Raw genomic sequence first — 15,785 nt, forward strand, 5'->3', positions numbered from 1 at the left:
GGTGTCACAGAACATCAAAGGAATGAAGGTTCATTGATATTATTTTGTAGTGGTTGCCTCTTGACATTTCTAACAGCTGTCTGTGAGTAAGCAACACACAATAGTAGCTATTTAAAAAGAAAAAAAATAAAGAAAAAGTGAAGAACTGTAATCTTGCCATCCCAAACTACAACATTTTCATTGCCATAGTGAAGAGCAATAAAAAACGGTTGTTTAAAATGCAGAGTTTGTCTTTTGAAGCCATCACTTTAATTTCCATTGCTTCTGGGAGTCAGTGCTTGAATGATGTTCTCAGCTCTCTTCTGCTGCTGCTCATGCACAATGAGGTTAAGACCCTTTCTATTCTACTGCTGTACATTACAGCCTGGAATGTAATTCTCTTGCATCTTTCAGGGCTGTGTTGCTCCCTGAAAAGTGATGTTCAGCTGTGTTATTTTGCATAACAAGGAGCCCTGACTAGTAAAATGGAAAATCAGACACACAAGGCTCTGCACTTGCTTGCTACACGTGTACCTCTTGGAGCAGAGGTGACAGATTCAGGTGGCAGATTCAGGTGTAGGCAGATTCCAGCAGAAATAATGGTCACAGCTGTCCTGACACATTGCACTTCACAACTGCAAATTTCATTTCCCAGGTGAAACAATAGTGAATGTTTTGGATTTCAAGAAGGATGCAGGGCTGTGGCATGGGATTCTAACGGTGAGTTGAGCCTGTAAGGACCTTCTGAACCATTCCATAACTCCTTGTAACTGCAACATCTGGGGAGATGGCTGAGGACCATTACCTGTTAGGTCAACCATTTCTCTCCCTGGTAAATCTACAGTTCTCTGGAGAGAAGTGTAGAAGCAGCCTGAATAAATTTATGTGAATTCATGGTGGGATAGGGGTTGGTGGAGAGTGAGGGTGACTCCCATTTCTGCTCCATAATAGGCTTTATGAGCCCTTTTTTCTACTTTTCAGAATGTAATGAACAAGCTCCATACTATCAGTGTGCCCTATTCTGTGATGAAAACCTGTCCACTCTCATGGGTGCAGAGAGTTCATGCCCACAAAGGTAATTGTATGTTCTACAACTTCAGCTTGAAGCCCTCAGCATCAATGAGTGAGGGGCACTAAAATCTCAAATGCTTTTTGAGCATTTTTGAGACAGCAGAGCCTGTCTTGTTCTTTCACAAGAAGGGCCAAACTCTTAATTTATTTCTGAATATACACAATATCCTAATGCCATGTGAATGGCAGCAAACTTGATGGGGACCTCACGACCTGCATCCTTGAAGCCAGTGCCTTTTATGAGACCAAGAAAACAGTTGCTCCCAGCAAGCTGCATTGATCCCCAGTCCTCACCAAGGACATTCAGATGGTGATAATTATTTGTGCACCTTGGAGGAGGGGCTGCAATAGTGACAGCCCCTGGCTCAGGTGGTGGGAAAATGGTCTGTATGCCACAGCAGATGCTGTTGGACTGTGACTGCAGGCTCAGTTAAGGCTTGCTTGTTTTACTGAGAATTTTCCCACTCGGGAAGTGTATATTCACCTGAGAATGACTCGTGGAAAGCTGCTGTTTGTCCTTATGTGGGGTTTTTTTGTGTGTTGATTTGCAGCAAAAGTGGCTTTAGTCAAGTGTCGAGACTTGCACTGGGCCATGATGGCCCATCGAGACCAAAGAGATGTCACCCTGAGCTCCCTTCGAATGCTGATTGTAACTGATGGTGCAAATCCTTGTGAGTATGCACCTCCTGCCCTGCTGGGGGCAGAGGTTTCTCAGCCAAGTGTCTCACAGCCTCAAGCTTAATCCCTTTTGTAACTCTTTCTGAGATGGTTTTGATGAGGGCAGTGATGTGGAGCTGGGAGTTGTGGTGCTTGAGCACCAGGGTTGTGCTTTCATCCTTTGGGTTGTGAGTTGTGAAAGGTGGTAGTGCAAAATAAGAAGCAGGAGAGCTGAGTGGGGAGCTCTGGGATGTAAAACAGAATTCTGGTAGACAGGGTGGGAGTGGGTTTGAATTGCTCACAGGGGATAAGGTAAAAGCTTTTAGGAATTATGAAGAGGAAAAAAAAATCCCCAGAAAAATCTACAAGGAATGCTGTTAATGAATAGGCTTAAAGAATATTTCTCTAGATGGCAGCAGCTGGAAGGGGTGCTTGGAATAGACTTGTTTGGATTACACGTGCAACATGGGAACTGATCCTACATGTGTGCCTGAATTGTTGGAAGTTTGGAGAGGATTTTTAAGCCTGATGTTGTGCTGGGAGCATGGAACAACTTGGGAGAAAATTGAGGGGGAAAACCATACTTGTTCAAGAGAATTCATCTGTTCCCAAGTCACTTGCAGCAGATGCTTAAACTCCTTTGTGACCTGGAAGATGCTGCCTGGGGTTTTTAGAGGTGATGCAGTATCTACATAGTACAAATACTCTGCCCTTATTTCTAGTCTGTTTTTACATGCAACTTTTAAAATCAAATGCTGTCAAGTCATAGAGATATATTTTATTTCTTTCCAGGGTCTGTTTCCTCATGTGATGCCTTCCTGAGCTTGTTTCAGAGCCATGGGCTTAAACCAGAGGCAATTTGTCCATGTGCAACCTCTCCAGAAGCAATGACCATTGCAATCAGGAGGTAATGGGTGTGCAGCAGTTCAGTCTGATAGGTTCAGTCAGCCAGCCTGAGGTTTCTTCACACATCACTTGGTCATAGTTGACTTTAGCATGGAATAAGCTCCACTGACATTTCCTCTGTGTGCTCAGGTATTCAGGTAGCTAAGATTAAACATTTCTCCCAAGGTATGAGTGCTTTTTTTTTTTCTCTAAGAGACGTGCCTGTATGAGTGGTGCTCTGCTTTTTCCTGCTCCTGATTTACATCAGGTAGTGAGGTGGATCAGGAACTGGTTGAAAGGAAGGAGTCAGAGAGTTGTAGTCAATGGGGCAGAATCTGGTTGGAGGTGTGTGACCAGTGGAGTCCCTCAGGGGTCGGTACTGGGACCGGTGTTGTTCAATATCTTCATCAACGACTTGGATGAGGGTATAGAATGTCCCCTCAGCAAGTTTGCTGATGACACTAAGCTGGGAGGAGTGGCTGACACACCAGAAGGCTGTGCTGCCATTCAGAGAGACTTAGACAGGCTGGAGAGTTGGGCAGGGAGAAACATGATGAAATTCAACAAGGGGAAGTGTGGAGTTTTGCATTTGGGGAAGAACAACACGATGTCCCAGTATAGGTTGGGGGCTGAGCTGCTGGAGAGCAGTGTAGGTGAAAGAGACCTGGGGGTCCTGGTAGACAAGAAGATGCCCATGAGCCAGCAATGTGCCCAGGTGGCCAAGAAGGCCAATGGCATCCTGGGGTGCATTAGAAAGGGTGTGGTTAGTAGGTCAAGAGAGGTTCTCCTCCCCCTCTCTTCTGCATTGGTGAGGCCACACCTGGAGTATTGTGTCCAGTTCTGGGCCCCTCAGTTCAAGAAGGACAGGGAAGTGCTTGAAAGAGTCCAGCACAGAGCTACTGAGATGATTAAGGGAGTGGAACATCTCCCTTATGAGGAAAGGCTGAGGGAGCTGGGTCTCTTTAGTTTGGAGAAAAGGAGACTGAGGGGTGACCTCATCAATGTTTTCAAATATGTAAGGGGTGAGTGTCAGGGAGATGGAGTTAGGCTTTTCTCAGTGGTGACCAGTGATAGGACAAGGGGTAATGGGTGTAAATTGGAGCATAGGAGGTTCAAGTTGAATATCAGAAAAAATTTTTTTACTGTAAGGGTGACAGAGCCCTGGAACAGGCTGCCCAGGGGGGTTGTGGAGTCTCCTTCACTGGAGACATTCAAAACCCACCTGGACACGTTCCTAGGGGATGTACTCTAGGGGGCCCTGCTCTGGCAGGGGGGGTTGGACTAGATGATCTTTCGAGGTCCCTTCCAACCCTAGGATTCTATGATGATTCTATGATGATACACAGCTAGTGTGGTGTTCTTGAATCTGAGATGAAATTTGATGGCAGTTTGGACAGTCATTTTCATTTTGGAAATGGACAGTCCTGTCCATTTCTACCTTCTCTAATAAACGGCCCTGTAATATGGCCAGGGGATGTCTGTTTAACATGGGGTAAGATAAAGACCTGGGAGGAAGGCTGCACTTGCCCCAGAATACAGTCTGTCACTTTTGGGAAGAGAATTAATAGAAAGCTTTATTGTCCATCTTGGGCTTTTTTAAAATTGTGTTCTCCTTTCAAATGCCAGTTCAGTATTGATCAGTGTGACTCTTCTGGGAGGCAATCCTTACTGCCACCTCACAGTTTAAAATTTGTGATGCAATGAAGAGACACTGAAATATCCATATTTATGTTGCTGTGGTATCTCCACCTGATTGACTGTATTGACTTTGTGTCCTTCACAGGCCTGGGGTCCCTGGGGCACCTTTGCCTGGAAGAGCCATCTTGTCCATGAATGGGCTGAGTTTTGGTGTCATTCGTGTCAACACTGAAGATAAAAACTCTGCTCTCACTGTCCAGGATGTTGGCCATGTGATGCCAGGAGGTAAAAAAGAGCAAAAGTCCCCTCTTAACTTTTTTGTGAATGTTCTGGAATGGTTTAGAAAAAGAACTGCTCAGTGTTCTCTCTTCTGTCTTCAGTCTCAGGGTTGCTTGGGGGAGGTTTTTATCAGTTTTTATACATGGCAAATCCTGGAGACTGTGCTAACAATGTGCCATTTGTCCCAGGAATGATGTGCATAGTGAAACCTGATGGGCCACCTCAGCTCTGTAAAACAGATGAGATTGGTGAAATCTGTGTAAGCTCCAGAGCAGGAGGAATGATGTATTATGGGCTGGCAGGCGTGACAAAGAATACATTTGAGGTATGGATAGTAGAATGCATCTTTTGCTCTGTAGAACCAATGGCCTTGCATGTTTTGTGTTTGTAAATTAGTTGTTAATGTTGTTATTAAAAAAGCTAACCTGAAAAACTTCTTACTGTTAGATACATTCAGTGTTCCCTTTTTTAAAGGTCTCCCACAGTGCTAAACAATGACTGTTCCAAGGATTCCTTCACCTTCTCCTTATCACTGCTCTCACATTTAGTGTAATTCTGATGTGGGGAATATTTTTCTGCCCTCAGGCAAACCCACTTTGCCTCCCATGTCCTCCCTTCTGTTGCAGGTCATCCCTGTGAACTCTGCTGGCTCTCCAGTGGGTGAGGTACCATTTGTCCGTTCTGGCTTGCTGGGGTTTGTTGGACCTGTAAGTAAAACAGTTTTTTGAGCTTGCATTGCTCTGTTCTTTTGGTCGTGCTAATAACCTTCAATGTTCCAAAGAAAAGCATTGGGGTACAGGAATATTTGCAAGGAGAGCTTGCTGAGGATAAGACAGCTGAGAGTTAATGGGTTTGCCTGAGCCAGCAGGAACCCTACATTTTCCAGCATGCTGTCACTACAGTGCCTTCCTGCCTTGCTTGTTACATTTTTAGGTTGCTAATTCTTCTAATACCAACTTTAAGAAGCTTTTTGTATGGCAGTTCTGCTGTGCTTGCTGGAGTGTCTTGTCTCAGCAAGTGGCTGGAATGCTTCTCCTGGTCCAGTCATAAATGATGTCATTTAAAGGGAAAGAAAACATGTTTTGTACAAATACCATCCCTCCAGCCATAGCTAGGAAATGTGCAGATCATCAAAGACACCTGAATATCTGCTCTGTCATTTGCTCACTGATACCTTTTTATCTTTCAGGGCAGTTTGGTGTTTGTGGTTGGCAAAATGGATGGGTTGCTGACAGTCAGTGGGCGTCGACACAATGCAGATGACATCGTGGCAACTGGATTGGCAGTAGAGTCAATAAAAACAGTTTACAGAGGAAGGTAAACCCCTCTCAGTAAGCTTCTGCTTGTAATATAATGAAACAGGATCTTTAGCATGATCCTTGATTTCTCTTCAGTAACTGGTTTGTTTGAGTAGCTCAGTTAAAGTGATTTAGACATTTTCTGGTTTAGACAGTGATTGGCCTGATCCTGTCCAACCCAGGTCTGTTTTCCCCACTCTTCTGTCTGGCTTTTCATCAATTTTGTCTACTATAGAGGAAGGAATCAAATAACAAGATAAGTCAGCCACGTGGAGAATTAAATTCTCTGTAGAATTTACTTTTAAGTCTTTTTAAGTAGTTAGCTGCTGGCTGATGCTCTGCAGCAATGAGGAGTTTCATTGGTGTCCAGAGATACTTAATTCTTTTTGGCAGTTGTGGATATAATTTCATAGACCCTCAGGCAATATTGGAGCTCATGTCTCTAAGACTTGACTGGAGATTTTAAACCCCATACATCGTGTAGATTCTTTTCAAGGGTTCATTGCATTGGTGATTTTGCCACAGGTACAGAAATGTAGAAATTTCATCAGTTAGTGGAATTAATCCTTTATCTACTTCACAAGGTCTTTCCTTTTTGGCTCACTTCTAATTCTCTCATTTTTTTTCTCTGTCTTTGCCCCGTGGGTTTGGGTTTTTTATGAGTTCTGCCTGTTTCCTTGGCTTCCTATTCCCAAGGAGTAAAACCAGAAATTGTGGCTTTATGGCTCTCCCTTTTTCCTCAGGATTGCTGTGTTCTCAGTGTCTGTCTTCTACGATGAGAGGATTGTGGTGGTTGCAGAGCAGAGGCCAGATGCATCTGAAGAGGACAGTTTTCAGTGGATGAGTCGAGTGCTGCAGGTAAGGTGATAAGGTGATAAGGTAGATAAGGTGAGTTTGTGCAGTTTTTCAGTGTTTGGGCAGATCAGAGGCCATCAGAATGCCCCAGATGGGAAAAGCACAGGCTCAGGATCCCTTTTGGCACGAGGTGTTTTGACAGGGTCACAAGCTGGGTACATCTGCTGTGTCCAAGCTGTTCTGTTGTGTCCTGAAGGTCCTGGGAAACCAACTGCAGCACAGAATAGTGTGGGCTCTGACAAAGTGGTCAGCACTGTGCTGGCAGGATGACTGTAAAGAAACACAGCTGCCTCTCAGCACTGCAGAACAGCTCTGGTGCTCAAGCTCAGGAGTTCTGCTTTTACACTTGGGTCTTGCTGGTGCTCAAAGTTAAGCTTTAAAGCCACCCTTATCTCCAGACATGCATTTTCAGCAGGAAGCAGAGAAAGGTTAAAGCAGGTAAATTCCTAGTAGAATAAGTAGCAGATACTTTGAGAGCTGCCTGCACAGCCTGTATGTCATTCTTGGGAGTGATGTTTCAGGTTGTGAAGTGTACAAGCTGGGGAGAAAAATCAGGAAAGTACCTGGTGGTTTGAATAATGTATTAGATGCCTGAATGCTGAGGTGAACAAAAAGGAAGAGAGTGTGATGGTTCAGAGGAGACAGATGGATAAAATCCTGAGATCAGGAGCATGGTTCATTGAGCAGCTGTGTATATTTTGGGATTTTGGTCATGAAAGATTTAAAAATGTGTTTCTTGTATATGAAATGAACTATAAAGGCAGAGATGCTAACAGGCACTTAACTCTCAGGATAGGGCTCAGTGGTGTTAGTGGTGGAATTTCCATTCCATGGCAGTGACTGACTTGCTCCCCAGTACCTTATAAAGTTTTTGTCTTGCAGTATATCAGTGCAGCCAGAAACAAGAAGCTGTCTCACATGAATTCACATGACCATCTTTCCTTTCTCTAGGCAATTGACAGCATTCACCAAGTGGGTGTATATTGCCTTGCTCTTGTGCCAGCCAATACATTGCCAAAAACTCCACTGGGAGGGATCCATATCTCACAAACCAAACAGCACTTTCTGGAGGGCTCTCTGCACCCGTGTAACATCCTCATGTGCCCACACACCTGTGTGACAAACTTGCCAAAACCCAGGCAGAAACAACCAGGTAACACAAACCCTTTCATGTTTCATGGTAGCAAGCTGAAGTTCATGCTCTCAGCCTTAGGAAGCTGTGTGATGCCTCTGGCATGGAGTGTCCCACTTGCTGGGGACCAGAGCTTGTCTGGTGGCCTGTGGCTGGGGTGATTGGGGCTTTTCTTTGCATGGGCCAGTCAGCAATTTAGATTCTTACCATTGGAGTCATTAGGATTCTCTCTACTAATCAGCAGGAGCCTGGCAGTGCCTTCTGAACTCTGTCAGTGAGGTTTCATTACCTCTTTTCTTGCATCCATACCCAGGATCCTGCAGAAAATCTTTGCACCTCTGCTCTGCAGACTGCAGCTCTAGGCCAGCTCCTTCCTCTTGGCACTGAAAGTACAGGTTTTGTCTGACTGTTCTTTATCAACAGGTGTTGGCCCTGCCTCTGTGATGGTGGGGAACCTGGTTGCTGGGAAACGTATTGCTCAAGCCTCTGGAAGAGACCTTGGTCAAATAGAAGACAATGATTTAGTTAAAAAGGTAAATCAGGATTGTCCCAGCTAGAGAATGAGAAAAGAATTTACCCTGCACCTGAGCAAGCAAAAAGTGGACTTAAGTACTTGCCTCTCAAGTAGAAGCACTGGTGTTTAATTACTGCCTCTTTGTTTCAGCACCAGTTCCTGACAGAGGTCTTGCAGTGGAGAGCCCAAGCAACTCCTGACCACCCACTTTTCCTGTTATTAAATGCCAAGGTACAGTCAGTGCTGAGTTGTTGGGGGTTTCTGAGGTCCACAGCATGTTATTCAGCTCAAGTTTGAGACTGTGCTTTAAATCTTTTGCCCACTCCAGTTGGATTTTGCCCCTAGATGTGTAACTTCAACCTCTGAACCTGTAGGTCACTTCATTTAAATGACTGTCACAGGTCAATGCTTCATTTTAAAACTGAGCATGTTTGTAGGTCCCACTGGTTCCTGTATCATTTAATGGTGTTTCCCTGTTGAGTATATTCTGGCAAGGTTCTGGTGCAAGAAGACCTGAACTGACTCCCTGGAAGGTAGAAGTTTCTAGAGCAGATCTAACTCCATCTCTTTTTGATAATGTAGTGGATAAATGGCTCACTGAATGCCAGCAGCCTCTAGGTATAGATAACCAGTAGCTATAGATTGATGCTAGCAAGCAAGTTTGTTTGTTTGTTTTTCTTTGCAGCAGCCATTTTACTGCCACATGTGTTGTGCCAGCCTTTGTTTAGAGCATTTTTGTCTCCTTTCCAGGGAACCACTGTGTGCACAGCCACCTGCCTTCAGTTGCACAAAAAAGCAGAGAGAATTGCATCAGTTCTGTGTGACAAAGGACATCTCAATGCAGGAGACAATGTGGTGCTTCTTTATCCTCCTGGTAAGTAAGTTTTCATAGTGACTGAATCCCACTCTGGAACTGCTGCATGGTCTTCCTTTAAAATCTCATGGAAATCTGGAAATACAGGAGGGATCATGGAAAGAATGACAGTTTAGGTAGAGTTTTGGAAAAGCCAGTTATTACCTTCTCACTCCTGGATATATCTTGCTGTGTCATGATGTTTAGAAGAAAAACTTCAAAGTCTTCTTAGGTTGTCAAAATCCTCTGGTATGGTATGTTCACTGCCCAGTTATTAGAGACTTGTGACCACACTGCATGTGCTGGAGAATTTCAGCACCCAACCAGAGGTTAATTCAGATCTCATTTGTCTGAAGTCAGCTTTTCATCCAGCAGGAAGAGCATGTGGTTTGCTGTGAGAACTGGAAGGGTGGCTTCTTGGTGCCATCACCTTCAGCTGTGCAGAAAAGAGGTTTTCCCAGGAGACTGCTGGATGCTTTTTCCACAGGGGTGGGCTGGGAGCTGTGGGAAGGGCAGTCTGCCTGCTGGGCTGGTGGCACACAACTTTATCACTTGGCATGTGTAAGATACTCACTGCTAGTGAGAGGTGCTCTGGGTGGTCCCTGGTGGGTGTCCTTGCCCTGCCAGAGGATTCTGCTCTGACTTTTGAGTCATTTGACACCAGGAACATCATTTTCCTCTAAGAAGGATATGGTTTTCTTTGGGGTCAGTCTTCTCCACCTCCTATCCCAAGCTTTCTCAGCTTCCTTGTGGCACTGCCCTCAGTGTTTGGGCTGCTCATGTTGCACATCTCCTGAGCAGTGTGTGTGTTCCTCCCAGTGGGAAACTAATAACCCAGATGTGGAGAACAATTCCTTGGGGGAAAGGCTGGTGTCCACCAGGGGCTCCATCCCCCAGTGTCCTACAGCACAGCCTCTTGTGTCCTTGCAGGCATTGAGCTGATCTCAGCCTTCTATGGGTGTTTGTATGCTGGCTGCATCCCTGTCACCGTGAGACCTCCTCATGCTCAGAGCCTCACTGCTACTCTGCCCACTGTGCGAATGATCGTGGAAGTGAGTACCAGAGCCAGAGCTGCCCCAGCTCCTGGGGTCTTTGCATGCCAGCAGGGACCCAAGCACATCTTAGAAATGAGAGACAGAATTTGAGTTTAGAAAATGCAAGAGAGAACCACTTCTTCTTACGTGAAAAAAAGGAACTGCTCTGGAACAGGTGGTTCCTGCGAGATGCTGATGTGATGTGAGCACAAATTGCACACTGGCTCCTGACTGCTGGCCAACTCCTGCTGGTAGTTACATCCCAGGTCCAGTAAGCAGGGAAGAATACCTCCCTGTTACAGCCATGGGGACAAAGCTAGGTGTGGACAGTGTAAAGTTCTCCCCTGCTCTAATAAAGGTCTTGATGTGCTTACTGGCATTTTAGTCTGTGTTTAGGGTTTTAGTGAAAGAAGAGTAGAGAGGAGTGTGGCAAAACCCAAATAAATTAATGCAGGTTTGCTGGGGGAAGGTGGCTACATGTGCTAAAAATCTTGCAATGGCAGTGCCACTGGGGCATGATCTTGCCCTTCTTTTTTTACAGTAGGTTTTTATCTTTTAGGTCAGCAAAGCTGCTTGTATTCTCACAACGCAGACCTTAATGAGGCTCCTGAAATCCAGAGAGGCAGCTGCTGCTGTGGATGTGAAAACCTGGCCAACCATCATTGACACAGGTGTGGTCCATGGCCTGAAAGACTTCCTGAAGTTTTGTGGTGTTGACTTCCAAAAGAACTGTCCTCCAGTTTAGATGATAACTGGATGGCTCTTAAGAATTTGTTTGAATATTTAGAAAAACAATCCAAGATATAAGCTATGTCTGACCTTTTTTACTGACATCTCTTTTCATTTGTTAAGCTACACATAGAAAACAGTTTTTCTGAAAAGAGCCATGCTGCAGATAACTCTTAGTTTCCTTCAGACAGGCATGAGTTGGTCTCCCTTTTCATGAGGATAAATAATTTCTTAAATAGAAAGTTTGGAAAGGGTCTGGTCAGAAACTACTCTGTCTCTTTTGGAAAGAGAATTAATAGAAAGCTAATTAATAGAAAGCTAAGAGAATTAAAAGAAGGTATCTTGGCCTTTTTGAAAATTGTGTTCTCCTTTCAAGTACCAGTTCAGTAATCAGAAATTAACCCCGTGTGCTCCTTTCTTGTGCAGATGACTTGCCCAGGAAGCGACTGTCTCAGATCTACAAGCCACCTACACCTGAAATGTTGGCATATCTAGATTTTAGTGTTTCCACAACAGGCATGCTCACAGGAGTAAAGGTACAGTAAAAGGGTTTTAGAAAACAAACAAGGATTTTGGTGCCTTGTCCTTGGCTGATATTCTGAAGCTCATCTCCCCTTGACCTCCACCCAAGCTGTCTCTTGCAGCTTAAACAAAGGCCATGCTTTTCTTCCAGTAAAGCCATGGATTTGCTGCAGACAGTGCAGTGAGACTTTGTGCTGGAGAATGAGTTCTGAAGTGTAGGAAAGCAGGTCAGGACAGGGGGCATCAGGAGTTCTGCTGCTGCGTCCCACTGGAGAGCTGCCTCTTAGGAGAGGATGAGCACTGTGAGTAGTGTAGCTGTGAGCTTCTGCTCTCCCTCACCAAGAGCAGGACAGGAAAGCAATTGACAGGGAAGAAAGAAATTAAAGGATGAAAGCCTTCCACTGTCATTAATGATCAGCTGTGTTTAGAGTCTGAGATGCCTGAAGCTTTTAAGCAATAGCTGTTGGTCCCTCTCTGGTTTAGTGTTCTGCAGACCTCTGCCTCTGCTTTGGAAGATAAAGGGAGAAGAAACATACTTTATGGGGAAGTGTTAGCAAGGCAAACCTAGCTTTATTCTTACCTACTGGTGAAGTCCTGTTCTGCTGTCCTTGAATTTCAGCACAGTTTTTCTGTCTCTTGTGTTGCAGATGTCCCATGCAGCAGTGAGTGGCCTCTGCAGGGCAATCAAGCTCCAGTGTGAGCTCTACTCCTCTCGGCAGATTGCAATTTGTCTGGACCCCTACTGTGGATTAGGTTTTGTGCTCTGGTGCCTTTGCAGGTACAACTTTTGAGGGGAAAATGGAAAAGATGAACTCTTGGCTGGTTATAAATGGGAAATGGCAGTGCACGTCTTTATCTGTTGTAGTTGCAGAGAGATTATGTTGACATTACCAAAAAATGAATAATTTGCAATAAGGGAAGATTTTGTCTTTGAACTGAGAATAATATGTTCCCTTTTGCTGCAGATGAGCAAGATGTTATCCTATCTTGATTATGCATATTTGTGCAGCCAAATATTACTGGCTCCAGAATGTTTCTCTTGCCTTTCTTCCTTGATTATATGTTGCAGTAAGGGAGTTTTCCTTCTGCAAACTGTGGTTGAGCCAGTTCTCTTCCTTCACTCTGACAGTGTGTGTGTACATTTCTTTGTTTATAAATTGTTATTTGTTGTGTTCTTCAAACCATGTTGCTGCAGAAGGTGGACATTGGAGCTATTATCAGTTTGCTTTGGATACAGAGTCCCACAGCCTGCTTTTGGTCTGGCAGGAATGTAACATGAAAATACAGTAAATATATATTTTAAAGATAACTACATGCTACACAAAATGTTTTCTTCCTTGATGTTCTTCACAGTGTGTATTCTGGACACCAGTCAATTTTAATTCCTCCTATGGAGCTGGAATCCAATCTTTTTCTCTGGTTATCTACTGTCAGCCAGTATAAAATAAGGGACACTTTCTGTTCCTATTCAGTCATGGAACTGTGCACAAAGGGACTTGGAAACCAAGTTGAAATGTTAAAGGTAAGAAATTTTTCCTGAATTAAGGAAACTGTGGTAGTAATGTGAAGTGATACAACTGTTCAGTACAACACTTTTCCTCTTCCACAAGTCTCCAGTCTTGCTCAAAAAGCAGAAGCAGCAAAAAATGTTTGCAGCTCCAGGAAATTAAAGGAATTGAAACTGAGTGGGGTGCAGGTAGCACAGTGCCAGTGAGTGTCAGAGACTGCTGGGCAGACCCTGAGGATGCCAGCAGCAGAATGCTCTGCAGAAGAATTGCTTATGTAACAGTCTGCAGTGAAGGCTCAGACCAGCACATGATGTAAAGCACATGTCAGGTGATCTGCTGAAGAGAGATGTTTAATGTTTGTGGTGACTTTTGCATGGGGGTTACTGAAATAGTGCACCCCATCTATGAGGGTGAGGATCAGACTTGTCGTGGGGGTGGTGTAGAGTTCTGAAGATGTCTGCTTTGGGTTGTGTCACCAGAAACAGCATCATGCACAGATTGAAACAAGTGTCCAGTGTGTTCATATCTAGGAATAATAATGGATTTTGGTCCCAGTTCTGTTGAAGACTCGGTGTGATCCCAGAAAATGACTTTACTCTCCCTTGGTTTGGTTTCCATCTCTATAGTGAGTAACAGATGGAGTCTTAGCTGCAGAGCACTGCAGAAGCACGTGGTGCTGTGTTCTGTAGCAGAGGCAGAAGCAGTGCTAATGCATACTTTGTTCTTGCAGTATTTCTAGGCTCAGACAAAATTTAAAACAAAAATAGAAGCCAAAAAGAGGAAATAACCTGGACACAAGAATCAGGATCTGTCCCGCATTTCCTGAGTAATTTCCAGGGGAGAAAAAGGGAGAAAAAGCCAATGTCACTTCTGAGGGGTCAGCTCTTGGTGCAGGGAGGTAGTTAACACACCCTCCAGTCCTTTGCACTCCTCTGTGGTTTTTGCAGGCACGAGGAATTAATCTCTCCTGTGTCCGGACTTGCGTGGTCGTTGCCGAGGAACGGCCCCGAGTTTCTCTCACTCATTCCTTCTCCAAACTCTTCAAAGACATTGGCCTGTCCTCTCGTGCTGTAAGCACCACCTTTGGCTCCAGAGTCAACGTTGCAATCTGTTTACAGGTAAACAGGAGTGAATTCCAGGTCCAGTTGTCTTCTGAAATCAGGAAACTTCCTGATCCACACACACTTTGGTGGTGTTAGTCTGGCCAACACCTGCTTTGTGGAGTGGAGCTGCCACAAGATTTAAGCAGCTTCTCTTGTTTTCAACTCATATCACAGATGCTAAAAACAGATAAAACATGACATGAGAGAATTGTTTAATTCCATCTAAGGTATGACTAGTTGCCCCACGACTGCCCCAAGACAGCTGCTTGGGCTGTCTCCATAGCAGCTCCCCCCTCCCCAGAGGTGCATCTCAGAAGTTACCCTGATTTCTGTCAATACATTAATTCTTTCTTTTAAATGTTAACTCTTCAGGGAACATCTGGACCTGATCCCACCACGGTGTATGTAGATCTGAAATCCTTGAGACATGACAGGTACAGTAAGCTTACTTAAATTTATTGACTACCTGATTATAAAATGGCATAAAAGTATTGAGCTATCTCAGCTCTCAGGACATTCCAGCTCCATTTTTTGCCTGACAATATTTTCTTTACCTTTAGAGTACGTCTGGTGGAAAGGGGAGCTCCACAAAGCCTGCTGCTTTCAGAATCTGGGAAGGTAATTCCATGTTGTGACCTAGGGACATGGGACAAGCCCCTGGTGATCAAGGTGTCTAGCTAGGAAAGGGAGTCTGGTGGCATGGCATGAGGTGACAGTCAGTTGGACTTTATTATAAGTATCTGTTGATTTAGGAGCATGCTTTGCTGTTGCAATTGGGAGGGTTGGTTCTGTTTACAATAAACCACATCAAAAGTATCTGTCACAGGATGCTGGCATATCCAGGGAATCTGCATGCATTTGAGATTTACTGTAGCTCTTATTCCCTCTTTCAAATGTGTTAACAAAAAGATGTTTCCCAGTAGTTTTTAGCATTGAATTTGGCAAAGTCAAGATCTTGCAGGCTTAGAATCCCTTAGCTGTGTGGCTCTTGAGTCATGACATGCATTCATACCTTCAGTGTACATGTCCTGGCATGTTTTAGAGCTGTTTGTGATTTCTCTGGGTGAAATTACACCTTTCTGGCAGTAACTGAGCAGCCATTGTATTTCATTGGTCCCTGAATGTAATTCATCTATGATTAATATAATTCATATTCCCTCCTGTGCTCTTTAGATTTTACCTGGAGTCAAAGTAGTCATTGTTAATCCTGAGACAAAAGGACCTCTTGGAGATTCTCACCTTGGGGAGGTAAGCAGAGGTTTCACTATTTGGGTAGCTTCTCCTCTTGTGGGCTTTTGGGCTGTATTCTCCCTGTTCAGTCATGCCAGTTGCTGGGTGACAGTTTGTCAGTGCTTTCAGGCCTTTTTAAGTTGAATTATTGCTGGAGTGCTCAGAATTTGGGTGTGTTATCTTACTGTCAAGTTTAAAGAAAAAGAGAAAGAAAGCCTACTAGAAAGGAAGGCATATTCCACTCTAAATCTTGCATAACTGGCTTCTAAATAGTCTCATTGACATTTTGCATTCCTTTTCTTGATGGCACACAAATAAATTTGATGTGTGTTGATAGTTTGTGATTAATTTTTGTGTTTCACACGTTATAAAAATCTACAGTTTCTTTACTGTAATTCTTACAGTTATGAGGGGATCTTCAAGATGCATTTTTAAGATTCTACAGGATATCTGGACGTTTGAGTTAAATACAAAACATTTTGGGGTCTGGAAAATCTT

At 44.1% G+C, this 15,785-nt stretch overlaps 1 protein-coding gene across 5 annotated transcripts in view; it reads left to right on the plus strand.

The window, feature by feature from the left end:
• Window positions 1–15,785, plus strand: part of DIP2B (disco interacting protein 2 homolog B) — a 64,735-nt gene that overhangs the window by 43,942 nt on the left and 5,008 nt on the right. For all 5 annotated transcript variants that reach the window (XM_071729472.1, XM_071729473.1, XM_071729474.1 and 2 more), the window contains 22 exons: window positions 635–699; window positions 961–1,054; window positions 1,602–1,721; window positions 2,500–2,614; window positions 4,376–4,515; window positions 4,698–4,834; window positions 5,136–5,216; window positions 5,699–5,826; window positions 6,551–6,665; window positions 7,614–7,815; window positions 8,218–8,327; window positions 8,459–8,539; window positions 9,059–9,182; window positions 10,092–10,213; window positions 10,755–10,866; window positions 11,351–11,460; window positions 12,094–12,224; window positions 12,800–12,968; window positions 13,902–14,072; window positions 14,430–14,491; window positions 14,618–14,675; window positions 15,231–15,305. In XM_071729472.1, coding sequence (XP_071585573.1) covers window positions 635–699; window positions 961–1,054; window positions 1,602–1,721; window positions 2,500–2,614; window positions 4,376–4,515; window positions 4,698–4,834; window positions 5,136–5,216; window positions 5,699–5,826; window positions 6,551–6,665; window positions 7,614–7,815; window positions 8,218–8,327; window positions 8,459–8,539; window positions 9,059–9,182; window positions 10,092–10,213; window positions 10,755–10,866; window positions 11,351–11,460; window positions 12,094–12,224; window positions 12,800–12,968; window positions 13,902–14,072; window positions 14,430–14,491; window positions 14,618–14,675; window positions 15,231–15,305 — 2,522 coding nt within the window. The remainder of the gene's footprint in view (window positions 1–634; window positions 700–960; window positions 1,055–1,601; window positions 1,722–2,499; window positions 2,615–4,375; window positions 4,516–4,697; window positions 4,835–5,135; window positions 5,217–5,698; window positions 5,827–6,550; window positions 6,666–7,613; window positions 7,816–8,217; window positions 8,328–8,458; window positions 8,540–9,058; window positions 9,183–10,091; window positions 10,214–10,754; window positions 10,867–11,350; window positions 11,461–12,093; window positions 12,225–12,799; window positions 12,969–13,901; window positions 14,073–14,429; window positions 14,492–14,617; window positions 14,676–15,230; window positions 15,306–15,785) is intronic.

Source organism: Heliangelus exortis, chromosome 31, assembly GCF_036169615.1.
Source record: "Heliangelus exortis chromosome 31, bHelExo1.hap1, whole genome shotgun sequence".
Classification (NCBI taxonomy): Eukaryota; Metazoa; Chordata; class Aves; order Apodiformes; family Trochilidae; genus Heliangelus; species Heliangelus exortis.